This window comes from Stenella coeruleoalba (genome assembly GCF_951394435.1).
Source record: "Stenella coeruleoalba genome assembly, chromosome: 13".
Taxonomy (NCBI): domain Eukaryota; kingdom Metazoa; phylum Chordata; class Mammalia; order Artiodactyla; family Delphinidae; genus Stenella; species Stenella coeruleoalba.
The window spans coordinates 12,051,483-12,074,453 of NC_137159.1; the positions used below are offsets into that span (position 1 = coordinate 12,051,483).

Below are 22,971 nucleotides of genomic sequence, written 5' to 3' on the forward strand. Positions count from 1 at the left end.
GAGTAATCCTTGCTCATTAGGCATTGAAATATATTTTTGAAGAATTAATGTAATCACATTTTTTATAAAAGGAAATGTAAGTACCACTCAACTAATAAATCTTCAACTTAATCAAAGCAATTATTTTTTGTTTTATTTTCATAGTGGCTTTTTTTTAAATGTAAGAAACAGTCTTTTGGCTATAATTGTAGATCCCCTTCTGAATTTCTGAAGTGCTAGACTGAGAACAGTTTATAAACTTTAAAAATGTTGCTTAAAAAAATTTGGAAATCTAATATAATGTCTTCAAAATTTAAAACTGATGAGCTAATTGATTTTCTTGATTGCTTTATATACTTTTTCTCTATTTTATAATTGCTGAAAAGGACTTAATATTTCTCTGAATTTTACTTTTTTTTGAATTTTATTTTATTGTTATTTTTTATAGAGCAGATTCTCATTAGTTATCTGTTTTATACATATTAGTGTATATATGTCAATCCCAATCTCCCAGTTCATACCACCACCACCACCACCCGCCCCCCCACCCCCGCATTCCCCCCATGGTGTCCATACGTTTGTTCTCTACATCTGTGTCTCTATTTCTGCCCTGCAAACCAGTTCATCTGTACCATTTTTCTGGGTTCCACATATATGAGTTAATATACGATATTTGTTTTTCTCTTTCTGACTTACTTCACTCTGTATGTTCTCTGCATTTTATTAAAAACACAGTCTCGTGTTGGTATTCTGCCAGGGCAGTGTTTTTATATCACATTTAAAATGTACTAAACTGAAAATGAGTCATGGTCTGACTTTTTCTAGATCCTCAAGCTGTAATTATGTGCAATTTTTTTTGCGGTACGCGGGCCTCTCATTGTTGTGGCCTCTCCCATTGCAGAGCACAGGCTCCGGACGCATAGGCTCAGTGGCCATGGCTCATGGGCCCAGCCGCTCTGCGGCATGTGGGATCCTCCCGGACCGGGGCACAAACCCGTGTCCCCTGCATCGGCAGGCGGACTCTCAACCACTGCGCCACCAGGGAAGCCCTATGTGCAATTTTTTTCTTGCTTTCTTATAAAAAAATTGACAATAGATATGATAGAAGTAATAAAAATATTTCAGTAAATAGAGATATACTTGAATACTATCATTAAATGAACTTCTAGGACTACAATGTATTTTTTGTTTTTACATGCTTTAGTAAAAAGCAATAAAATTAATAATGTATAAGTGCAATAAATAGTTTCTAATGAGCAATTTATTCATTAGATGTTTTTTACTATTAGGGAAATCTCTGTTTTTTCTATTAGACCTCAAATATAAATATTTTCTTTTTACAAATTTGACTTTACATATAGTTTTTTAATTAAATATAATATGCTTAAACGTGTCATGTGGGAATTTTTGAATCTTAGGAGACTCTATATATTTTCTACCCTTGCTCCAAGCTATTTCACTATTTTTTTTTTCTGTTTTCAAAAAGACCTCTTCAGTTTTTTGGAGACGGAATTTTTGTATGACAGTATGGATTTTAAAGTACTCTTATGTGTATAAATATCGAGGCATGGAGCATGAGAAACATAAGACATGGGCATGGAAAACAAAAAGTGAACAAAACACACTCTCCAGCAATGTTCTATGAACATTAATAATGTTTAATAACATCAGAGTAGCATTTAGCTTTTTGAACTTAGTTTTAAATAGTGCCATAGATAAGTTCTAACCAAGAGGCAGAACTAATAACTGTCTTTTCCCCTTCTTTCTCCCAGCTTTCTGGGGGGGAAAAGATGTCCTGTGTTACTATCAATTCCTATATATAACTGAAAAATCTTGGTAATGGTTGTGCGTTTTCACTTAGCATGGACATATATCAGGAAGCTACATGGCATCAAAGAAGAGTCAACATAACAGAAAATTTAGAAGTAAAGAATATGATGAGTACAGTACCTACAGTGATGATAACTTTGGTAACTACAGTGATGACAACTTTGGTAACTACAGTCAGGAAACAGAGGAAGATTTTGCCAGTCGGCTGAAACAATACAGGCAAGCTAAAGAAACCTCAAATACTGCTTTAGGATCATCCTTTTCTAAAGAACCAGGGAAAAAACAAAGATTGAAAGGGATTCAGCAAGGTAAGTTTGAAATTGTCTGTTTTTTAATATGAGAACCTTATTAAAACAGGTAAATATGAAGTAAAATCTTAAATTTCTTTGCCCTTTCTCATGATCAGCTTATTCCTGTGCTTCCTGAATTCGTTTTTTTTTTTATTTGTAGACCTTGAGGACAAAAATCTACAAATATTTCAATCTGCATGATATTTTAAAATTTGAATCTAAAAGATTTCTTAATATTTTTAAAGTGTATAAAAATGTAAAACAACTTTCCTGTTATGTTTTTCCCCTCCCTTCTATATGGTATCAGTATACTGAAAGAAATAACCTACCTTTTTCAGCTGTCTCTGTTACTCTGGGTTACTTTATGTTTTAGACCTGTTAAGGACAGAATCCTGGGAAGCTATTCTTTTATTAGGCTTTAAAATGTAGTGATCATCTTCACTATGTAAATGTACTCAGGACTATAGACATCCTTCAGGATCAGAAATAAGAACATAGTCTAAAGAAATTTCTGGAGTGATAACCTATTCATCTGCTATATTGAGGTACATCGTCCCTGGAGAGACCAGTACAAGATTGCCATAGAAATTATGGGTAACATCAGGGTCAAATCAGCCTTAAGAACTGTCCGGTCAATATGTCTGCTTCAAGAAAACTGGAGCGAGATGAGGCTGAGGTGAAGTAGTGAGCACCAAGCCCTATGTAACTATCATTTAATTATCATTGAAAAAAGGAATCAGTTACGAGTAAATTTGGTTATTTTTATGGCTTTATTTTTTCTTGATTTCCAAGCAAAATTCCTTTGAAAAATGTGGATCTAGGCTTTGTTGAACTAAAGAGACAGGAATTTGTCTATGCATATGCTATTGTAATTAGTAAGTTTGTTCCTGGAGTCCAGACATAGTGGTGTCAGGGATCATTCCACTTGGGGAATAAGGGGAATGTAGAGGCCTTGTTCATCCCTTCCCACCTGGGGTTCTTCCTTTCAAACTCTTTCTGTTTGTTCTGTTAAAGAATTGAGTATTGCATTTTATTTTGACTTTCATTTTTCCCCCAGAATTATGAAAATAATATATGGTCAAATGTAGAAAACTTTTTCTATGTGTAGAAAAGATAACCCAGCAAAGATCAAAGATAAAACAAAAGCAGTTTGAATCCCTACTCCCAGAGACAATTACTATTAATATTTTTGGTATACTTTGTTTTTTTTTTTTTTTTGGCTGTGCCACAGCTTGTGGGATCTTAGTTCCCCAACCAGGGATCAAACCCAGGCCCCCTGCAGTAGAATCACGGAGTCCTAACCACTGGACTGCCAGGGAATTCCCCCGTATACATTCGTCTAGAATTTTTTGACAATTATTTTTTAACAAAAAACTATATACACTGTTATAACTTGTTTTTCTCCCTTAACTGTGAATTGTACCTCAGTCATTCTGATGTTAATAAGTAGATTTTAATGTCTACATTCTATTCAATTAAATAGATATGCCATAATTTGTCTACTAAACTGTTAGGTTTGTTTGTTAGTAATTATTTGGGATTTAAGTTGCACCCATTTTTAAAAATTCTGTGATTAACCCTGCATATTTATACACATCTTGGCAAACATTTTTTTTTTTTGAGAGTAAATGCTGAAATATAGAATTGAGTCAAAAGACATAGCTACATTTGAAGATTTTTGATCCATATACAAAGTTGATATCCAAAAAGGTGATGTAGCCATTTATAACACCCCTGCCAGTGTGTGCAAATGCCAATTTCTCCAAATCCCTACCAACATTATTCTATGAGGTGAAAATAGTTATGTTATCTTTAAATTTTTAATTTCTTTGATTTCTTTAATGAAGTGAAACATTTTTCTATATATCTATTGGCTATTTTGTAGGTTTAATATCATTAGAAAACTTATTAGTTCAGTATGACTTTGATATAATGAGAAATCACTTTGTATTGTAACTTACTACCCTAATATATAATTTTAGTCATTTGAGTGTCTCTTTAGAGACTTTTAAATATCAAGTTTTTCAAAAGTAAAAGACAAGTATAAATTTTGCTTGGAGATATATGTGATGTCTGTTCAACATTATCAGTAGAAACTCAATTTGCCACAAATTAATCACGAATACCTACAATGTCTTCCTTAGAGATGAATGTAATATTTAATTCTCTTAAAAACAGAAAACATTGTTAATTGCTTATTCTAAGGAAAATTGAGAAGAATAAAACTAGATTTGACCTCTCCAGCCATGTATATGTCCTTGTTTCTTGCCTTCCTTATGTTGTTAACATCCCTTAAGAAACAAAACAATAAGGAGCAGTACCCACGAAGTAAAATGTAAAGACTGAATTAATTGTTTTCACTGAATCTAAAGGGAAAAAAAGAATACACTGTACATTATAGACTATTTAAAATAAGCTATTCCCTGTAAACTAGTAGATTGTCTAGTGTGCTGTTTTTTTAACTATCTGAAGTACATTTTAACTTTTTTAGGTATTGAACAGAGGGTTAAAAGTTTTAATGTTGCTCGTGGACGCGGCTTGCCGAAGAAAATCAAACGCAAAGACCGTGGAGGAAGGGCCAATAAAGGGCCTAATGTGTTTTCAGGAACGGATGACTTTCAAGAGGTACTGAGAATTTATATATAATGAGGAGAGGAGCTTTTCCGTTTTGTAACTTATTTGGCTGCAAAAGAAAGCATTGTGATTTTTTTTAAATTTATTTATTTAATTTATTTACTTTTGGCTGCACTGGGTCTTCGGTGCCACGTGTGGGCTTTCTCTAGTTGCGGTGAGCGGGCTTCTCACTGAGGTGGCTTCTCTTGTTGAGGAGCACGGGCTCTAGGTGCGCGGGCTCAGTAGTTGTGGCACGTGGGCTCAGTAGTTGTGGCGCACGGGCTTAGTTGCTCCGTGGCATGTGGGATCTTCCTGGACCAGGGCTTGAACCCATGTCCCCTGCACTGGCAGGTAGATTCTTAACCACTCTGCCACCAGGGAAGCCCAGCATTGTGATTTTAATGCTACTTTCCTAGTAAATGAAAATTTTCCAGTTCAGATCGAATGAGTATAGATGAACTCCAGAAAAGAAGTATTGTTTTAATTAGTTTTGATAGTAGCACACAGATGCACGTTTTGGTGCCCTCGAAATAAAATCGGTAAGTTGGAAAGCACCTCAAAATAAAATTGATATGTCTGAAAGCAAAAATGTTTGTTCTGTTAGTTCTCTGTTGTACTTTCCTTTCCTAGGAGTCACGGTCCCTAGATGCAAATGGCAATAAAATGCTAATAGCTCAATACGTAGCAGGACCAAGAAGGGAGATAGCAGTAAATTCACTTACTTATTACAGTTGAAATCATTAAAAGAGAAAAAAGGAGGTATAAATGGTTGGAAAGATGAATTTATGAATTATGTGTATAGTAGGTATTGAATAAATACATGTTGAATTGAACTGAACTCTGAACAGTACATTTCAACCTTGTAGCGACTTTCTGGATTAGAGTGGTCCAATTCCTGTATTCTGCCACTGTTCCAGTAAGATTTGATTGAATTGTACAGAGCAAGGGTGGATTATCAGTAGCTGCAACCTTGATTGATAGAAAAGGGATAGTAGGGGCTTCCCTGGTGGTGCAGTAGCTAAGAATCTGCCTGCCAATGCAGGGGCACGGGTTTGAGCCCTGGTCCGGGAAGATCCCACATGCTGCGGAGCAGCTAAGCCCGTACGCCACAACTACTGAGCCCACGTGCCACAACTACTGAAGCCCACGCGCCTAGAGCCTGTGCTCCGCAACAAGAGAAGCCACTGTGATGAGAAGCCCGCGCACCACAACGAAGAGTAGCCCACACTCACCACAACTAGAGAAAGCCTGTGCACAGCAGCAAAGACCCAATGCGGGCAAAATTTTTTTAAAAATTAAAAAAAAAAGAAAAGGGATAGTAACATATTATAATTGGAAAATGCTCAGTTTTCTCATTTCTGGGTTTAAAGATAATGGGCAAAGATTTCTTAATATGTACTCATTAAGGTACTACTTAGGGAGTTGTTAACAGAAAAAAGAAGTTTGGGCCCAAATGAATTTGTGAAACCCAGCACATGCTACGCTACTCTTGGGGATTCTCAGTCAACATTAATGTATTAAACACTCTGAGCAGGTTAGGCATAAAGAAGTCTGTTTTACTTTGTTCAACCCATCATTTTCAAAATTTACTTGACCATGAACTCTTTTTCCTACACACCTACTAACATTTACTCTTAACTCACCGCTCCATGGAAACAAACTTAGAATTTCTGGGTGACTATAACCTGCCTGTCCATCTTTCTAGACACGTGTAGATGTCTAGGATGTGCTGCTTTCACTAGACGAAATTAGTGTGAATGTTTTCTAAGTAAGTCTTCTTCTATATTCAGTACTTATACCCTATATGTGAAAAAATATTAGCTTCCGAGGAAGTGTGGCGTTGATCATGTTACTGCCTATCTCTGAGCTTCAGTTTGCTCGATCTGTAAAATTAGAGTACAGTATTAATTCTAATGGCCTCTTCAAGCACTAACATTTTAGATGTTTGCAGATCTGGGCTGCAACTAAAAGATTTCTTTATCATGTAGTAGAAAATCAGAATAAATTCTTTCTTTTACATTTATCAGATTTAGAATATGTTTCCTTTCTTTATCAAGATTAAAATATGTTATTAACACTATGTCAGTTTATTGGCTCTCATGAGAGATTTCTTCTTACGGTTCCAGAAACAAGCAGGAGCGTGTCAGAGTCCAAGGAAGCAGCTCATGTTCAGGAGTGCTTTGGTGGAGGCCCATCCAGGGTAGAGTGAACATACTTGGAGTGGCCAACATAGACCCATTTTTACCCTTGCCTTTTCAAGGAGTATAATATCCTCCAAAGGCCAGATAAATTTAGGAATACCTGCATGTCCACACTAATTTTCTTGAAAACTCAAGTATAGTCACAGAACATGCAAACTTTTGATGGATTTTAAAGCCTTATTCAGTCTTTTGGCCATAAAACTCCTAAAATTTTTTAGTCTTTATAGTAGCTATTAAATTTTTTTTATAAATACATATTCTTTTCCCAGTAGATCCTTTAATTTCCTCCTCTTTTTAGTATATTTAAAAAATCTTTTATGCTCTTGTTCCCTATACCAACATAATACATCCTCTAGAGTAAATAAATTTTAAAATCACCAAGTGGGTAGTTTGGTTTTTCCCTCCCTTTCTCTGTCTTTTCCTTCTCTCTCTTTCTTTCTTTCTTTCTTTTTTTTTTTCTGGCCACACCGCACAGCTTGCGGGATCCTAGTTCCCTGACCAGGGATCAAACCCATGCCCCCCTGCGGTAGAAACGCAGAGTCCTAACCCTGGACCACCAGGGAATTCCTTCTCCCTCTTTCTTGAATTGTGTTTTCTTTGAAACAGTGTGGTACAGTGCAAAGAGTTCTATCTTGATTCTCCTAACATGAAACGTAAACTTTGGCAAGTCACTAACTTCACTAATCTTCAGTTTTCATATTTGTCCAGTAAGGGTGATGAACTAGATTACTTCTGTCATTCTTCCAGCTCTTATAGTTCATAAAAGATCTTAAGGATAGAGGACAACACAACATTGTGAATCAGCTATACTCCTATATAAAATAAAAATTAAATTAAAAATTTTTTAAATGTATAGAGGACATTTGTGGTTCTTCTGTATGCTCAAGCTTAAAAGACCTTCTAGGCACTTTATTTTATCCTGAAATTTTGTTCAAGTTGCTTTAGATTTTCTAGAATACCTTGATTATAGTCAGTTTTCCCATAGTTATGGGTACTGCAGTACTTGCTACTTGTTTAAACAGAACTAAACTGGAAAAAAACAGCCCCCAGCGATCCTCCGTTAAGACAACGAGGTGTATCATTAGAAAGTAACATAGAAAGAGTAAGTTATTAATGAAACATAGGTACAACTTGGTACATTTTTCAGCGTTTTTTTTGGGGGGAGGGTGATTACCTAATATTTTTACTTTTTAATTTCAGAGTTATATTCCTCAGGTTGGCTCATTGACTTTGCACAATGCACTCTCTTTGGCTGCCTATTTTATTACAGCCACAGTTCCTTGTACAGAAGGCATATGTGAACTGGTCATTTATATCTACCTGTTCTAAGTGAGCCTAGAAATAGAAAATGTTTGTAAGTAAAATTTACGTAGATTTAAGACATTTTAAATGATCCCATCAGAGTAGAGTATAAGCAGTTTCTTTGCGTTTTCCTTGGGCAATTTGGGTATATATATGTATTTTTTTAAAAGAACCTCAAAGATTCTCTATTTTCCTGGTATTCTTGTACTTTTTTTCAGAATCCTTCTAGTAAAATGTATATTTCATCAGTTGGGAGCCCTGAGGGTCAGATTTAAGTTTAGCCATCTATTTCCTTAAGTGTTTGCTGAGAGGCGGTTTCCTGTTTTCAGTAGATTGTGCTTTGTTCTCCATCTTCTAACAAATTGAGGGAAAAGGGAAAACTGATATCACATCAGAAGAGCAAATATCAATAGTTATTAAGCTCCTCGATGTTCAAGGCACTGTGCATGCTAAGAGCCTGAAAAACAGTGATATTTTATAGCACTCATGAGTGGAAGTCCTTAGCTTGGCTAAGCTTCATACTCTCTTGCTACTCCACCCTCTTATACTTGTAGCAAAAGTTGAATAGGAGACTGAGGAGAAGAACTAAGAAAAACAGGTAGGGCTGTGAGATTTTCTACCACATACTAATTTTTCTTAATTTTCTTAATTTAAAAGTTAAAGATAATGCATCCTCCATTTTTTTCCTATAGAAAGTACAAAATAACCACACACGCAAGCAATCTATAATTTTTTAGAGATATACCTAGAGACATACACTGTTAAAGGTAGGGGTATATTCTTTTAGTCTTTTTCTTTGTCTTTATTATTATAAACTGGGGTCACATTTTCACTTGGTAAGGTATTGTGAACATTTTCTTATGTCCCCAAATTGTCTTTCCATCCCATGATTTTTTAATGACAGTATAATATTCTACCACCTAAGTGTATCATAATGTGTTTGACTTGTCTCCTAGTTTTGGATGGGTACAGTATTTCTAGATTTTGTTTTGTTTGTTTGTTTTACTTGTAAATAATTCTGCAGTAGTTATTTTTGTGAATAACTCTTTGTGTGCCTTCCGGATAATTCCTTCAGAATAATCCTGAAAAGTACAAATTTTGTGTCAAACAGTATGGATGTTGTACGTCTTCCATCAACAGTACACGAGAGTAAATATTTTATTGTACCTTTGCCAAAGTATTATTGTTAATTTTCAAGATTTTCATAATTTTATTTTGAAAAATGTAGTTGTATGTCCTCATTAAATTAGAAATAGCGTTCTTTGCAACTACTAGTATAGCAATAAGCACTTTTCTAGAAGCATATCTCTCTCCAAGTAAATGAATAGCATCAGAATGTCCAGTCTTCACTACTTTTAATAATCAATGTATACTGCTTTCTAGATTCATTTGACTATACATTTTAATACCTTTTTACTACTTCATATGTTTTATTTAAATAATTTTTTTTCTTGCAGTATAGTAAACCAGGGAAAAAATGGAAGGTTATGACTCAGGAATTTATTAATCAGCACACAGTGGAACATAAAGGAAAACAAATCTGTAAATACTTTCTGGAAGGGAGATGTATTAAGGTAAATTTATAGGGGTATCATAAATCATTTTAACTTCTGAAATAATCTTTAAAATGTAAAGTCATTTTAGGGGGTGGTTAGTTTTTTCATTTCTCATATAGTTGTAATAAAACTGGTTCTTCAAAATGTATCTTGCGTTGAATACTGTATATCAGAACTCATTTAATTATATTCTGGGGCAGTAATATAACTTGTTGAAATGAGATTTTATTTAACAAACACATGATGCTGACTGTATGGCAAGTACTGTTCAAAGTAGATTACTAATATTAAATGTTTTAATCTTTACAGTGACACAGTGAATTGTAGTCACTGTTATTATCCTCATTTTTAACATGGCCAAACCAGGAGGTTAAATAAGTCCCCAGAGTAGCTCAGCTACAAATGGTGAGTGCTGGTGGAGCCAGGCAGTATCCTCTGAGGTCATGCTGACTGTGCTGGCTCTCTGCAAAGAGCCACATCCACTGTCTTGGGCAAGAATTCTAAGGACTGTTTGAATTATTATTAGCTCATTATTTAAAGACTGGAGATATGACCATAGTTCTACCATGAAACACCATGGAGAAAATTCAATTCAGTGGTTTCTTTTTTTTCCCTCTTTCTTCTTTTCTTTTTTTGTGAACAGGGAGATCAATGTAAATTTGATCATGATGCAGAGTTGGAGAAGAGAAAAGAGATCTGCAAATTTTATTTACAAGGATATTGTACCAAAGGAGAGAACTGCATTTATATGCATAATATCCTTTATTAAAAACATGTTAACCAAAATATTGTAGTTTTCAAGCATCACTGAGACTTTAAAAATCATAAGTACAACCCAGAAAGCCTAGTTTGGTTTTAAATTTAAAATAGCACGTTATATAAACCAGGTCTAATCAGCCTTTGCACTTCAAAAGGGCAAACTGAATTTTTTTCTTTAGGGAAATGAAATAACTTCCCTTTGGAAAAAAATCTATGAAATAAATATACTTCATATTTAATATACTCAGCTTATAAGTATTTCAAGAGACTGTGCTTCCTGAAGGAGTAGTTCGCAACATATTTATTCTGTGACTAAATGATTATTTACTTAGGTTCATAAGTAATAAATTGTCATTGTTGGAAATTATTAAACCAAAGTCTTATCAAATCTTACCACCTAATGATAAGCACTATATAGTCTTCCCTACTTCTCCCTTTGGAAATCTATACATTTCAGTTGTATTCCTACCTCCACCCCTATGGCATTTCACTATATATGGTCCTTTAAAAAAATAAATAAATAAAAATAAATAAATAAATAAATAAATAAATATAAATATATATATATATATATATATATATATATATGTATACTGTCCTTCAGTAAGGACCTTATTTTTTTCCAAATGGTTAGCTCATTGTCCCCTCTTCACAGATTTAAAAGATCACCTTAACCATATTCTAAATTTTCCTCTGTGCATAATTCTGCTTCTATACTACTGTTACACGTTGTGCTCTTTGACCATTCCCCTCTGTAATATTATATTTGATACTAGGGCAGATACTCCTTTTTTCTTTATCAAAATGTTATGATAAATTTGTCTTATTCAATCAAAGAAAATTTTTTTTCAGATTTGACGTACTTCTTTAGAAACCAGATACCTTACTGAACTGTTTCTTAAAGCTTTCCATCTATTCTTATGTTTTTCTCCATAGTCATGCCATCTGTGGGATGACAATTTCAACTGTATTGTCCATACTTCCAGAAGAATGTTAAATAATAGTGATTGTGGCAGCATAATACATGTTTCAAAGATAATGCCCTTTTGCTTTGGCTGTAGTTTTAATATTGATTTTTTTTAAAACTCAAGTATGTATATCCTTATTTTACTAACAGTTTTTAATATCAAAAAAAGATCTTGAATTTTATCAGTTGCCTTTTGTATCTGCTAAGATGATCACATGATTTTTCTCTCTTGACCTTATCAATGTGATGATTACAATAATAAATTTCCTAAAACTACCCAGAAATTTCCAGAACATACACTACCTGAAAATGGTATATTTTTCACTATACTTCTAGATTTAATATTTTCTTTAGAAGTTTGTCTCTAAAATTTTAAGTAAGATTAGCCTGTAGTTTTCATTTTTGGGATATTTGACATATCAGACCCCTTTATTTTCTTCATAGATATGAGCTCTTGCTACAAAATTTATTTGTTCTATATTTTATTTTATTGAGTAAAGTAACAGAGTTTACATAATTAAATTACACTATAATATTTGCTATAGCCATCATAAATATTTTTACTTTAAAAAATTGTTTTCTTGAAAAAGAATAGATACATATATGTGTAACTGAATCACTTTGCTGTATACCTGAAGCTTACACAACATTGTAAATTAACTATACTTCAATTAAAAAAATGGTTATTGAGAAAAAAGAATATTAATGGAATTAGCTAATTATCCAAGCTTAACATTTATACTTAACATTTCGTATCATGGTACTCTCAACAAACTATTGAAACTTTAACATGACTCTTTTGATCAGTGGTGAAGGCATCTAGATTTTGCACAGAATTTTTGGCATAATTTATATTATGGTAATTTGGGAGATGATTTGTAAAATCTTGACCCAAAGCTCTTTCTAAGGAAGTCTGTGTTAATTACCCACATTACTAACTCTGTTATGATAGAAGATATAAACATTTATCACTGACAGAAAAAAATAACAGGTAATATAGTTTGTACAGTTAAGTTTTTTTTAAATACAAAAGTTAAGCTCTTAAAAAATGTTTTCTAGTTTTAATAGAGTAGAGGAGACTTAAAATTTTTTGAATGTTTTGCCATGTATTTAAAATATTTAAAATTTAAAAAATTGTGTGATTATAGAAAATTTAGTACAGTATTAGTAATAAAGTCATTGATTCAGCAGTTATGTTTTTGGGTATAAAAATATGAGAGTTTGATTTTACGTGGTCTATTCCTTAATATTTTTATTTACATGAATTTCCATGCAAGTTCTATCATAGTGGAGCAAAATGTTACCAAGGAGACAACTGTAAATTTTCACATGATGATCTCACTAAAGAAACAAAGAAACTTTTGGACAAAGTGAGTAATATTTTTGTACCTTGATTACAGATTCATTTGACTTGAATCATGTTTTATAAGTCATAGTTTATAAAACTCTGCTGAGAGATCAAGGACTTGTTAGTTTATGTTTTATTCTGTTAATGTAATGTGTTAGAAAAGCAGGAATATTGGACTAAGAATTAAGAATCTTTTGTTCTTAAAAGATTAAATTATGTGATGTATATGAAACACTTCATACCACTCCTAGTAAATAGTAAATGCTCAATAGTGGCACCTGTTATAGTATCCTTTACTTATTAATGATAGTAAGTAATACAATTGCCTTAACCTTAAAAAAAAACAGAATCTTTTGTTCTTATCATTGTTCTGCCATTAAAAAACCTAATTTTTTGAACCAGTCCCTCATAAATTTTATTTCTCTCAGTTGAGCTTCTGTTCAAATGCAGTTTATTTATTTTCCAATTTTACTGAGATATAATTGGCATACAGCACTGTATAAATTCAAGGTGTACAACATAATGATTTGACTTACATACATCTTGAAATGATGATCACAGTAAATTTAGTGAACATCCATCATCTCACATAGATACAAAATTAAAGAAGTAGAAAAGATTTTTTTCCTTGTGATGAAAACTCTTGGGATTTACTCTCTTAACAGCTTTTATATATAATATACAGCACTGTTAATTACATTTACCATGTTATACTTTACATCCCTAGTACTTATTTATCTTATAGCTCGAAGTTTGTACCTTTTTAGTACCTTCATCCAGTTCTTCCTCCCACTACCTTGGCAACCACAAAATTTGACCTCTAAAAAAGCTAATTTACTTTAAGAAATATCCTTTACCTCTTTGAACCTCATATTCTTTATAAAAAAGTAGTTAGCTATCTCTGATCTATTTCAACTTTAATACTGTATTTTTCTATTAACAAAACTAGTTTACTCAAGTCGTCACAGTTTTAAATGTGAGGAAGAAAGCTCGTTTTGAAATAGTAATCCTTGCCGATTATTTTTAGGTGTTGAATACTGAAGAAGAAGCTACAAATGAAGATGAAAGAGAGTTAGAAGAACTTAGAAAGCGTGGCATAACTCCTCTTCCCAAACCGCCTCCAGGAGTTGGGCTTCTGCCAACCCCACCAGAGCATTTTCCCTTTTCTGATCCCGAAGATGATTTTCAGACAGATCTCTCTGATGATTTCAAGAAAATTCCATCTCTCTTTGAAATAGTTGTAAAACCTACTGTGGATTTAGCACATAAAATTGGGAAGAAGTAAGTTAAATTTTTCAAAAAATGGCTGCATTTTCCCCCTAAAAATTCTTATTAAGAAACTAACTTGTATTCCATGTCAATCATATAATTAAACTTAGGTAGAGGTAGCAGATGTCTGGCATGCACCCCAACTGCTGCTTCCCACTTCCTTTTTGCCCCACCCTCTGCTGCCTGCCATGCCATCAGTGCTTTTCTGTACAGAATCCTTAACACAGCTTCAGAAACCTCTCCACACACTAATCCTGAAGGGCACTGCCAGGTGGATGGAACTGGCATTCCTACCACCTTGTTATGAGGCAGGACTGTCACTGATAACATCTTCAAATAGTGGGTAATATGTCTCCAGCATATTCATTCTTTTAGAGAAGTCGTTCCTTGGGCTGTTAGAGGAAAACCTCTGGATGAGGCTGCATCCAAGTTTGCATTTTCCGGTCCTGTTTCCCATCCACCAGGGTCTGTGCACCTGGGCTCTAAGTCCCATTGTTGATTATTCTTTTAATCCTGAAGACTCGGGGAAGCAATGAGATCTCAGCAATTGAGGAATAAGAAATCTGTAGCAAATATCACAGTTAATATGAGCCATTAAAAGTATTTCTATTGGGCTCCCCTGGTGGCGCAGTGGTTGAGAGTCCGCCTGCCGATGCAGGGGACACGGGTTCGTGCCCCGGTCCGGGAAGATCCCACATGCCGCGGAGCGGCTGGGCCCGTGAGCCATGGCAGCTGAGCCTGCGCGTCCGGAGCCTGTGCTTCGCAACGGGAGAAGCCACAACAGTGAGAGGCCTGCTTACCGCAAAAAAAAAAAAAGTGTTTCTATTAAAGTCAAGAAGAAGACAAGTCTGTCCACTGCTTGGCTAAATATTATAGATTAGATCCTAGTCAATGCAAAAAGAGAAAGATAGAATAGATATGATTAGAAATGGTGGGGCAGACTCATTATTTGGGCATTTTCCCTTAGTAAACCCAAAGGAATCACTGACAAAACTATTAGAAGTTGTACAGTTGTTCCTGGGTGTCTCAGGAGGATTGGTTACAGGAGCTCCATGGATACCAAAATCCACAGATGCTCAAGTCCTTTATATTAAAATGGTGAAGTATCTGCGTATAACCTTCATACATACTCCCGTATACTTTAAATAATCTCTGGATTATCTGTAATACCTAATACAATGCAAATGTTATGTAAATAGTTGTAAATACAATGTAGATACTATGTAAATAGTTGCTGGAGTACATACAGCAAATCAAGTTTTGCTTTCAGAACTTTTTGCAATTTTTTTCTTCTGAATATTTTCGATCTGCAGTTGGTTGAATCTGTGGATGCAGAACCTGCCGATATGGAGGCCCAACTGTAATTAAATTAGTAAGATGCCCAGAAAGAAGAGCAACATTCAAAAACTAAAATCTTTTCATGTCAAGCAATAACCAATTAGAAATTATAATACAAGCAGTACGTTTATATAGTATAATTCTAATTTTGTTATAAAAAGGTCTGTGTGTACCTAGAAAAAGGATTAGAAGAGAACCAATCAAAAAGTTTATCTCTGGGTGATAGGATTAGAGATGAATCATATTTATCTTTGTATTTTTCTATATTTTTGAAAACATCAATATTAAGTTTTAGAACAGATGATAGTAAGCAGCAATTTAGAAAACTTGTGTGCTAAAATGAAGGCAAGATACATATGTTGGTGTTTCTACTTATAGATAATATGGAATAAATTGCTTCTTAAAAATATAGTTTTCTCTTCTGATACTGTAAAACATTCAACCAATATCTATTTAGAAATGTAACATTCTTGTTTGCCTCTTTTCTTTGAACTAAGAAATATTATTCTTTTGTCTACAGGCCACCAGCATTTTATAACAGTGCCTCACCACCAGGACCACAATTTCAGGAAAGCAGCCCACATACTCAACATATGTATAGTTCTGGGTCAAGTCCAGGTCCCGGACCTAATATGTCTCAGGGACACAATAGTCCTGTGATGCACCCAGGCTCCCCTGGACATCATCCATGCGCAGGACCTCCTGGTCTACCAATGCCGCAGAGCCCACCTTTGCCGCCTGGTCCACCTGGAATTGTAGGCCCTCACAGTCAAGCGGGAGTACTTGTTCAACCGGATACACCTTTGACACCACCAAATATGAGTGGTGCTTACCATTGCCCTGGCTTTCCAGAACACATGATGAAAGTACCTAGAGAGAATCACTGTTCTCCAGGTTCATCACACCTGCAAAGTCCTGGTGAAATGCAGCTCAATACCAATTATGAGTCCTTACAAAACCCAGCTGAGTTTTATGACAATTACTATTCACAGCATGCTGTACATAATTTTCAGCCACCCAATAACTCTGGTGGTAAGCTTACCTTTTGAAATAACTCATTTCTAATTTAAAATATCTGAAGTCCTATTTTTCTTTAAAAGCATGGAAAGAATGCATGTTTTAAATAAAGCAACGTAAAATGTGATGAAATTGAAACATTAAAATATGATTTAAATTTAACCAAATATTTGTAACAATAGACCTTTAGATAACCTTGAAAAGTGCTTACAATCACATAATAATCTGATAATCAAATGTGATATTACTGTAACTCAATTTCTTACAACTCACAGTGGTACTTGTCTAGTGGAGTTTTACGCTAAATCAGTGTCTCTTTCCATGTTATATATGTAGATGGGACGTGGCATGGTGAATTTGCCCAGCATCAGCCTCCTATCGTTCAAGACTCACCTACCCGCGGGAGTGGGTCTGACAGCAGCAGTAATGTGACAGGCCATGGCCCCCTGCCTGCACCAGGTCTCCTCCCTGCAGTGCAGAGAGCTCTTTTTGTTAGACTTACTCAGAAATACCAAGAAGATGAAGAACCAGGCAGCACCCAACCTCAGAGGGCACCAAGCAAGGAAGAAGGTGTGTCAGGTGGTATGATAGCATCTTACCTATTTGGATCACTCAGTTCCTGAAATGGTCTTGAATAAGTTAAAATTTGAAAAAGGAGTTCCTGTGAACTATCTATTCTATTTCCAATTTATCTCATAGCTCCTATCTTCTTGGGATTGATTGTAGTTTCCAGTGCCATTGATGCATTAGTAGTTAATTGCAAAGGGTTTGATTTGAAGCAATAAAGAGACTGAAGCTGGAGTGTGAGGCCTGGGCAAGCAGACTTGCTATTATGCCTTTTTTCTTTTTTCTTTTTTAAAGAAAATAAATAGAACAGGAACAAGATACCTTCCAGTTCAGGAATTTTAACCTGTAACTCAAGCTCAAAGTTATTTGATTATTAGATTTTCATGGGCAGAGGCTGTATACTTCAGGTTCTGCTATGTTATTAAGGAATATTATTTTTAATTTAAAAGACTACGTGGGGACACTAAGTTTCCCTTAGTATTTTTGATATTGATATGTGTACAGCAATTAGTTAACTCAGTTAAGGGCAGAGAACTTTAAATCACCCAGTTCTTCTTATGAATTACAAAATTGATGTTTGGCCACTCTTAAACATGAAATTTAGGGCTTCCCTGGCAGTCCAGTGGTTAAGAGACTGCACTTCCACTGCAGGGGAGACGGGTTTGATCCCTGGTCTGGGAAGCTTTGCATACCTCGAGGTGCAGCCAAAAAACAAAGCCCCATGAAATTTATGAATAACTATGTAAAACTAGATAACACTAGGTAGCTACAAGCTATTATATAAACATTGTTATGTTTTCAAAAAAGGTGTTATTAACTCTTCATTTATTTAGCATGACAGGGAAATGAGGAATTTCTAATAAGTTAATTCCTGTAAAATTTATGTGTACTCTTTTAGGTGCTAATTTTAATATGCAGCCATTTTAATGGTAATCTTTCTTTAAAGTAACAAAGCTTTATGTTTTCATAGATAAGAAAATTAAAACTTTTCTACATGATACAAAATTTTATACTATAATACTATAAAATTGGTAATGTTTTATGAGGCTTGTTTTCTCGGAATACAGAAAACTTCTTAAACAGCTAGGTTTTTTGTGTTTTTGTTCATTGTTAGAAATTTTATTGCCTTTATAAATTTTATTTGTCCTTTGATAAAATGCTCATAGAAACCTCTTAACTATCATTTTCTGTCTAATATCTGCTTTCCACTGACCTTTCTCTACTGTTCTACTTTCTTTCTGCTCTATATTCATTCTTATTCCAAAAAGAATTTAAGACTGCTTATAAAATACATTGATATGAAAGTGAAAATAAAATAGCATCTTACCTATTTGGATCAGATTTGGATTGTCTTACCTATCTGGATCAAGTACCAAATTCTATGAGGAGTGAAGCTCCTATACAGAAATATTTAAAATAACTACAACAGCTGAAAGTGAATCACAAGTCTAGCTCTAGACTTCCTGGAAGTCAAAGGAAAAAAAAAAGAAAAGAGATCCGGTGTCTAGAAGTAGTTTTTTCAGACACCGAGATATGAGTAAAACTTTTTGCCATTGTGATATAATATTGATATATACTATTTTAAGCCACATCCCCACCCTAAATACGAGTGCTTGTTTTTGTTGTTGTTGTTGTTTTGGTTTTGGCTTAAACAACAGATATTTATTGTCTCACAGTTGTGGGGGCCAGGAGTCTGAGATCTAGGTGTCGGCAGGGTGGATTCCTTCTGAGGGCTGTGAGGGAAGGATCTGTTCTACGTATTTTTTTTTTAACATCTTTATTGGAGTATAATTGCTTTCCCGAGTGCTTGTTTTGTCAGCACTGTTCTGTTCAAACTAAGTGTGTAGCACTAAAGTTCGATGTTGTGGAAACACATTAGTGAGCAGTGAGATGAGGTAAAAGTGAGAATATATATGCTGTTCTATTGATCCAAGATATTCTAGGATACGTATGAGTATGTGTACATATGTTCGTGTATGTGTATATATATAGGTGTATATATATATATATACATATATATATACATATATATATACACATATATACATATGGCCAATTCAGAGATAACCTGTGTGTGTTTTAATGGAGAGGAAGGAGACTCGCCCTCCTGAAGCATCAGTTTTTATTCCCTTCTCTACTAGAGAGAAGACCTCTGATGGTTAAGCGTCTTAACATTGTGCCTAATACACTAGGGTTACATAGGCTTTAAGAGTAAGGCCCAAAGTGTTCTCGTAAAGTTAAAGTATATAAATTTTAGGCTTCTTTGTTGTTTTTAATTTAATGTTTGAATAATTAATATATTCACACAGGTCAAACATCTAAAAATATAGTATGAGTGAAAAGTCCCCACCTGAGCCCACACTTGCTCGGTTCCCTTTGCTTCCTTAACCATCATTGTTAGTGTTTTGTTTTCTTTCCAGGTATTTTTTTTTATAGCTCTCCCTTGTTATCCTGATAAATCCAGAGCTATGAAGTTTAAGGGATTAAGCTATGAAGTTAAATCCAGAGCTATGAATTAAAGAGAGCCAAAACATTTTGGTATTCCTTTTCAAGAGTGTTTTCCCTTCTCCCCCAGCTCTGTCTTACCACACATTTCTGAGCTCCCTTTGATCAGTTGGAATTAAAGGTTCAGACTGTTCTCTGACTAGTAGGACATTACACATGTTCTAATATCATACTTCTTTCTTTATAAAGTATAGTGACTGAATTGTTGATTGTTATACCACATCTTATCTTGTTCCAGTGTTGAAACTCTGTCATTTCTATGATGCGTTTTCTTGAAGTTAGACTACACTTATTCAGAAATAGTATATGTGTTTTTTTTCATCTTAATTAAGGCCAAATATGAATGCTTCATTCTTTACCATAGTTTTTGTCTGCATTTAGATGATACTGTTAACTGGTATTCCAGTAGTGAAGAGGAAGAAGGAAGCAGTGTCAAGTCAATACTGAAAACATTGCAGAAACAAACAGAAACTTTAAGGAGTCAACAACCTTCCACAGAACTCAGCACTCCTACTGATCCAAGACTTGCTAAAGAGAAAAATAAAGGAAGCCAAGTGGTTGACCCTAGACTTAGGACTATCTCAAGGCAAGACGTTAGAAAATCTTCTGAGTCTACCCCACTGGATCTTAGACTTGCGTGGGATCCCAGGAAATTAAGAGGGAATGGAAGTGGTCACATAGGTTCTTCTGTTGGTGGAGCAAAGTTTGATTTACATCATGGAAATGCTGGCCCTAATGTCAAACACAAAAGAGGAGACGATGACGATGAAGATACAGAAAGAGAACTGAGAGAAAAAGCTTTCTTAATACCTTTGGATTCTTCCCCTGGTATAATGCTCCAGGATCCAAGGTCACAACTGAGACAGTTTAGTCACATTAAAATGGATATTACCCTAACCAAACCCAACTTTGCAAAACACATCGTGTGGGCTCCAGAAGACTTACTTCCAGTCCCTTTACCTAAACCTGACCCAGTATCTTCAATCAATTTACCTCTGCCCCCTCTTATAGCTGATCAGAGGCTCAGTAGGTTGTGGAATACAAAAAGTGATCTTCGTCAAAGCACAGTGCCCACTGATGCAAAACTAGCAGGCAAGGCCAAAATTAACCCAGCAAACAGAGAAGGCTACCTAGAACAATTTGGAGACGCACATAGTTCAGGAAGTAAGTTAGGAGACCCTAGGCTGCAAAAAAGTTTTGATCCTAGACTTCACAGACTGCATAGTACAGAGTCTCATCAAGCAGTTATGAAGGATTCACATACATCAAAGGGTGCCCCTCATGTAGCCAGATCAAACTCTGGTTCATCACAGCCCTTAGGGGCAGTATCTAGCAATTCTGGTCCTGGGGCTTTGCCGCCATATGCCCCTAAACTCTCATCTTCAGCTGGCCTTCCCCTGGGAACTCCAGGTTCAGTCCTTAGTGCTATTAGTTTGTATGACCCTAGGGAGCATAGTTCATCATCTACATCAGAGCCAGCAACAGAAAATGCAGAGAGCCAGAAAAAAAGTGGTGGTTTAAAAAGTAGTGATAAAAACGAGCCTCCTACTGGAGAAGCAGTCCTACCACAGAAAATCGCTCCAAACGTGGACGTCCCTGTTGATGGGCCAGCTGACCCAGAGGCAGATATTCTTGGGAGTTCCGGTACTGTTCAGGTCCCAGCAGTGCACAGTCTTCCGATTCAGGCATTAACAGGCTTAATTAGACCCCAGTACAGCGATCCAAGACAGTCAAAGCAGCCGGGTCAGGTGAGCCCCACCCCAGATGATGACCCTCGTAGAGCAACAGATGACAAATCTCTGAAAGAGGTTTTTAAAACTTTTGATCCAACTGCTTCACCGTTTTGTTAGCTATTGTGTAATTAAGCAGTTCTTTTCACTCTTGTGACTATTGCAGTCCCCTGCTGTTTTGTAACTGGTTTACCTCTATAGTTTATTTATTTTTAAATTATAAACACTTTTCAGCTGCTAGTATCAGAACCACATGAAGTTATATCCTCTAAAGCCTGTGGTATTTTATATAATATTTTTATAATTTTAAGAGACTGTAGTAATTGACATAGAAACCTATATATCACGTTAGCTTCAGTAAAAGTACTTTTATTGTAAATAAACCATCATGAACTCAACACTCTGCCTGAATATATGCCAGTTGTCTTTCATAATCAGTGTTTAGATAAATGATTACCACTTTTATATGGTTATTAGTTTCAAGCAATATAATGTACATTACTTTTCAGAAACAGTATTTTGACTAGGATCCTATTTGTCAACACAGAACTGATTAATATGTAATGCTGACTGCTAGCTAAAATGTAAAATGAAGTAAAACATTTTTAAAATCATAATTAGCAGAGCAGTTCATGTTTAAGGGCATCACTTTTATTAGTACTGGCAATATTATTTGTGTAAATGAAGCATTTGAATGTTGTACCTTTTAAAAGTATTTTATGGTATACTGTATCATAGAAGTTGGAGATATATAAATAGAATGTTTTGCTAAAATGAAAAATTCCCGAGTTCTCTAACATAACTTTTTAATTTTTCATATTAATAGTTATGAGTTACTGCTGTGTTACATTATGATGTTTATGCGTTTCGATGTTTTTTGTCTTTAGCAGCATAATTTATATTACTTTTTCAAATGATGTAGCTGCAATAATTGTATTCATCATGACTTTGGCAATTTTTAACAAAATTTTAAAAGATCCAGTGAGTCTGTGGTGATTATTTCATTGATAATGTTTTAAATGTCCAGGTTCTATATTTTTTCTTAAATAGCGAGAAAACACAGAGATGGTATAGTCAACTGTATATGGCTACCAATAAAGAATCTCTTTCAGATCTCACCTGACTGGCATTCTATAACAGAGGAGACTGCCTGGTGTTTTAATGTATTCAATGTCGTCATAGTTTGGAAACCTCCTGAATTGATTAGAGGTTGTATTTTTATGAAAAATAATTTGTACTCATTCTTGTATATTTATTGCAGTATATAAATAATGGCAACCCTACCTGTTTTATACATATATTATTTATAACTAAAACTAAGTAGTACACTTAGTTTCAGGCTAAGTGTATATATTAATATCTTGAACTAGAGGTATGTGACAGTATTTGCTAGTAACAACTCTAATAAGTAACTTGAAAAGGAGTATTTCATTATAAAAATAATGGAAGTAGAGGAAATCAGTCCTTGAGAAGTGATTTTTAAAATATACAGTAAAATATTTATGTGGGAACCTAACACTCAGATAGCATATGGTTTAATACTAATGTATATCCTTTCTATTCCCTTCTTCACTTTTTACTTTTTTTGCCCTGATTCCGTGCTTAAATGGGGTTGCAGTTAAGTGAACAAGAATTCTGCCTGCCTACCTAAGAAGTTCATTGTGTTCTAAGTGGAAGGACAGTTGTTCAAGGGAATGTGA

The 22,971-nt window shown here is 34.8% G+C and overlaps 1 protein-coding gene across 1 annotated transcript in view; it reads left to right on the forward strand.

Moving 5' to 3' along the window:
- ZC3H6 (zinc finger CCCH-type containing 6) overlaps nucleotides 1-22,547 on the forward strand; it is a 53,068-nt gene extending 30,521 nt beyond the window's left edge. Inside the window, exons 4-12 of the mRNA XM_079941617.1 lie at nucleotides 1,841-2,117; nucleotides 4,591-4,724; nucleotides 9,673-9,789; nucleotides 10,415-10,526; nucleotides 12,758-12,867; nucleotides 13,873-14,126; nucleotides 15,973-16,484; nucleotides 16,806-17,039; nucleotides 19,923-22,547. Coding sequence (XP_079797743.1) covers nucleotides 1,841-2,117; nucleotides 4,591-4,724; nucleotides 9,673-9,789; nucleotides 10,415-10,526; nucleotides 12,758-12,867; nucleotides 13,873-14,126; nucleotides 15,973-16,484; nucleotides 16,806-17,039; nucleotides 19,923-21,391 — 3,219 coding nt within the window. The 3' untranslated portion in view covers nucleotides 21,392-22,547. The remainder of the gene's footprint in view (nucleotides 1-1,840; nucleotides 2,118-4,590; nucleotides 4,725-9,672; nucleotides 9,790-10,414; nucleotides 10,527-12,757; nucleotides 12,868-13,872; nucleotides 14,127-15,972; nucleotides 16,485-16,805; nucleotides 17,040-19,922) is intronic.
- Nucleotides 22,548-22,971: the final 424 nt, after the last annotated feature.